Source organism: the organism of the source record quoted next, unplaced genomic scaffold (genome assembly GCF_019419815.1).
Source record: "Pyrus x bretschneideri cultivar Hongxiangsu unplaced genomic scaffold, Pyrus_bretschneideri_v1 Contig3, whole genome shotgun sequence".
Classification (NCBI taxonomy): Eukaryota; Viridiplantae; Streptophyta; class Magnoliopsida; order Rosales; family Rosaceae; genus Pyrus; species Pyrus x bretschneideri.
The window spans coordinates 8,039,015-8,042,321 of NW_025999612.1; the positions used below are offsets into that span (position 1 = coordinate 8,039,015).

The 3,307-nt window shown below is 37.0% G+C and overlaps 1 protein-coding gene across 1 annotated transcript; it reads right to left on the reverse strand.

The window, feature by feature from the left end:
- Positions 1 to 203: 203 nt before the first annotated feature.
- On the reverse strand, positions 204 to 2,488 carry LOC103964032 (heavy metal-associated isoprenylated plant protein 7). The gene is made up of 5 exons (XM_048589941.1): positions 2,332 to 2,488; positions 1,949 to 2,204; positions 1,663 to 1,868; positions 1,460 to 1,547; positions 204 to 921 (listed from the first exon to the last, which is right to left on the reverse strand). The coding sequence occupies exons 1-5, from the start codon at positions 2,338 to 2,340 to the stop codon at positions 452 to 454; spliced, it is 1,029 nt and encodes a 342-aa protein (XP_048445898.1). The 5' UTR covers positions 2,341 to 2,488; the 3' UTR covers positions 204 to 451.
- Positions 2,489 to 3,307: the final 819 nt, after the last annotated feature.

Below are 3,307 nucleotides of genomic sequence, written 5' to 3' on the forward strand. Positions count from 1 at the left end.
TTAAAATCAGTTGCTAGCCAACTCCAAAATTTAGCATGACGAGAAAGGTTTTCCATTCTTTAGCCAGAAAGATATGCGGTCATAAAACAACAATTAAGTAGAACATAATTGACTGGGCTATAAAATTGTAGAAACACCTATTTCTTTCATTTTTTGGATCAAAAGGATCGATATAAAAAAGCACAAAGATTTATAAACATATGTCATTATAATATGATATAATTGTTATTATTTTATTCTTTTTCATATTTATATACGTAACAAGTTACCAACTAAAAGGGAAAATAAAATGCAGCAGCCTAACAAAATTCCACAGCTTATCTCTGTAGATAGATGATATAGTTCACTCCAGAGCAACAAAGATAACACAGGAACACATGAACAGGACAGGGTACTTGACAATTGAACATCGTTTCCCATATTCCCATTCTACCCTTGACATCGCTACTTTTTACATGATAGAGCAGGCATTAGGGTTCTCATCACTGAAGATCTGAGGTGGTGGGTAGGCATACAATTCCATGGCATACCTTGATGGGTGATAATAGTACTCATTCTTCTGCATCAGCTCCACCACCTTAGTCTCTTCTGTGGCAGCTCCTTCCGGTGCACCATCAGCGGCCGCGGCTGCTGCATCTTCATTGTTGTCGGCTTTATTTTCCTTGTTCTCTTCTGCTTTTGCTTCATCACCACCACCACCATCTTTTCCTTTCTTCTCTTTATCATCACCTTCCTCACCACCTTTCTTCTCATCTTTGGCTTCTTTGGCTTCTTCTTTCTCTTTCTTCTCCGGTTCTTGCTTCACGATCGCCGCTTGCTTCCCGGTTCTTTTGCGTACATAATCAATTAGCTTAGCCGGATCAAACACACCCTTCACTGTCACCTCTGAGCTCTTAAGATCTGCTTCGGCAGATTCCACTCCTGAAAAAATGACACAATAGAAAAGCACACAAATATGATCAATCAGAATATCGCTCGACTAAAAAAAAAGTATTTTTTTGAAGCCAACGAAAATTCAGAAAATAAATAAAAGTTGGGATTGGTGGGATTTGGTCTTGGAAAGGAATTGAATTGACTTTAATTGGACCTGATTTTTGTTAATTGAAGAGGAAGAATGTATTGACAATGAAAGATTGGTCATTGGTGAGAGAATAATTATTTTTTTAAGAGATTCACAAAAATAGAAAAGTGATTTTCTTTTCAATATTTTTCTCTCTTTTTTTTTATTTTTTATTTATAGAGGTTGCAGATTGCATTGCACAGCTAATAAAAGATGAGGACCGTTAATTGCCAACGCATTCATAGTCCAAGATTTCCATTTTTTTAATTGTGGAAAGGTGCAATATGCATGAACCCAAATCTGAAAAGGGATCAAAGAAATAATTACATTTTTCTTTTTCTTTTTCGGGTTTTGTTTTTTCTCTGAAAAAAGAAAAATAAAATAAAAATTCGAACACACCTTTCATTCTCAGAATGCGTTTCTTGATTTCTTGTGCACAGGCATCGCAATGCATGTGAACTTTCAGCACCACCGTGATGACTTGAGGCTGCAAAAAAAAAAAAAGAAAAACGCCAATAAATTAAAAAAAAAAAATTTCAATTAAAATGGCAATGGAAAAAAAATATTATGAAAAATAATTAATCTTTGAGTGAGATGAGCACCTCCTCTTTCTTTTCTTCTGGCTTGGGCTTCTCTTTCTCCTCCGCCTTCTTCTCCTCCTCCGTCGGCGGTTTTGGGATTGGAGACAGCAGCTCCACCTGCCGGTGGCTCTTCCTCTGAACTCTTTCAAGAACCTTAATTGGATCAGCCTTCTCTCCCTTCACAACCACCTTGTGAGTTTTGCAATCTGTGCTCACATCTTCCACCCCTGAAAGTTAATATCAAAATTAAGTAAACATCAACCCAATAAGATTAATACAAAAACAAACCAAATATGAAAATCCAAACCTTGAAATCCTTTGAGGCACCGCTTCACCTTGCGAGCACACCCTTCACAATGCATATAAACTTTGAGCACAATTTCTTGAGGTGGCGGCGGAGGCGGTGGAGCAGCGGCGGCGTCGTCACCCTCCTTGGCCTCTATTTTCCCATCTTTTCCCTCCTCGGCTTTCTTCTCCTCCTTCTTTTCCTCTGCAGCTTCAGGCTTTTTCTCTCCCTCTTTCTTCACCTCCTCTGGCTTCTTCTCCTCCATGTTCTTCTCCACCTAAACCAACACAAACCCAAATACAAGAACAAACCCAATAAACAAAAGATGCAAACTTTGAGAGAAACAAATCATATACAAAAAGAAGAATATCAAATCAGAAAAAAGATTATTAAGGTTGTAGGACCTCCCCCATTGGTTTAGTTCACTTGTCAAGTTTTACTCTGTTTTTAATCCCTCTCTCTCCTCTCTCTCGAGTGCCGAGTGGGATGAGAGCTCAGCTTTCCCTGTATTTATGAGAAATGAACGGGCAGTCTCTCTTTGTACTTTGTATTAAACTTCGAGTTATATCTTTATATTTTGTATTAAACTTTGAGTTACATATTTGGATCCACCATATCTGAAGCCAAAAGCCACTCGGTTCTCTCTCTCATCACCCAATTTTCTAACCCCCGTGACGTGGCATTTTCGGAAGGCCACGTGTGCCCTCTGTTCATTTGTTTTTTTTTGTGCATTTCTGGAATTTTCTACCACTTGCTTCTGCTGCTTAATTTTCTTGTGCTCTTGTTCCTTTCACTCAACTGTATTTGTCTGGACCTGGAGTTAATAGAATGGTGGGGATGAACTTCATATAGTTAGCGAGTATGAATGAGTGAGCGAGTGGAATTCAAAATATGAAAGAAATTATTTGACAATCACTTACAAGTCAAACGTATAAGTGAACTCGAGGGTTTAGATAACGAAAACTTAATTGGGTAACGTCTGGGTATACAACTCATCTTAATACTTATTTACATAACTTTAATGATTACAATGGTATTATTTGTTAGAGTATACACAAACTAACAACAATGTATACAACTAAGCTTGGGTGTTGACCTGATAAAGTTTGATTTGATAACAAGTAACGTCTAAATTTACAGTTCATTCTGAATACTTATTTTTTGTAATTTGACTACTTGTAAGGCATGCACATAAGAAAAAAAAGTAAAACACCCTAAACTTTTTTTGGCGTTGACTGCCAAGTAAATTTAGGTGTTGCAACAATTAAGATTGGATTAGGTAACAAGTAATGTCTAACTTTACAACTCATTTTTAAGTTGGACTAAATCAAATGATGTGACTGTCTACATCAAATGCTACCTAAAATGGTATGAAAATGT

Excerpts from the sequence above, each read along its gene's own strand:
- LOC103964032 (XM_048589941.1), bottom strand. Across the intron at positions 1,548-1,662 it reads CAGAAGAAAAGAAAGAGGAG|CCTCAAGTCATCACGGTGGT; the intron begins GTGCTCATCTCA and ends TTTTTTTTGCAG. Across the intron at positions 922-1,459 it reads ACGCATTCTGAGAATGAAAG|GAGTGGAATCTGCCGAAGCA; the intron begins GTGTGTTCGAAT and ends TCATTTTTTCAG.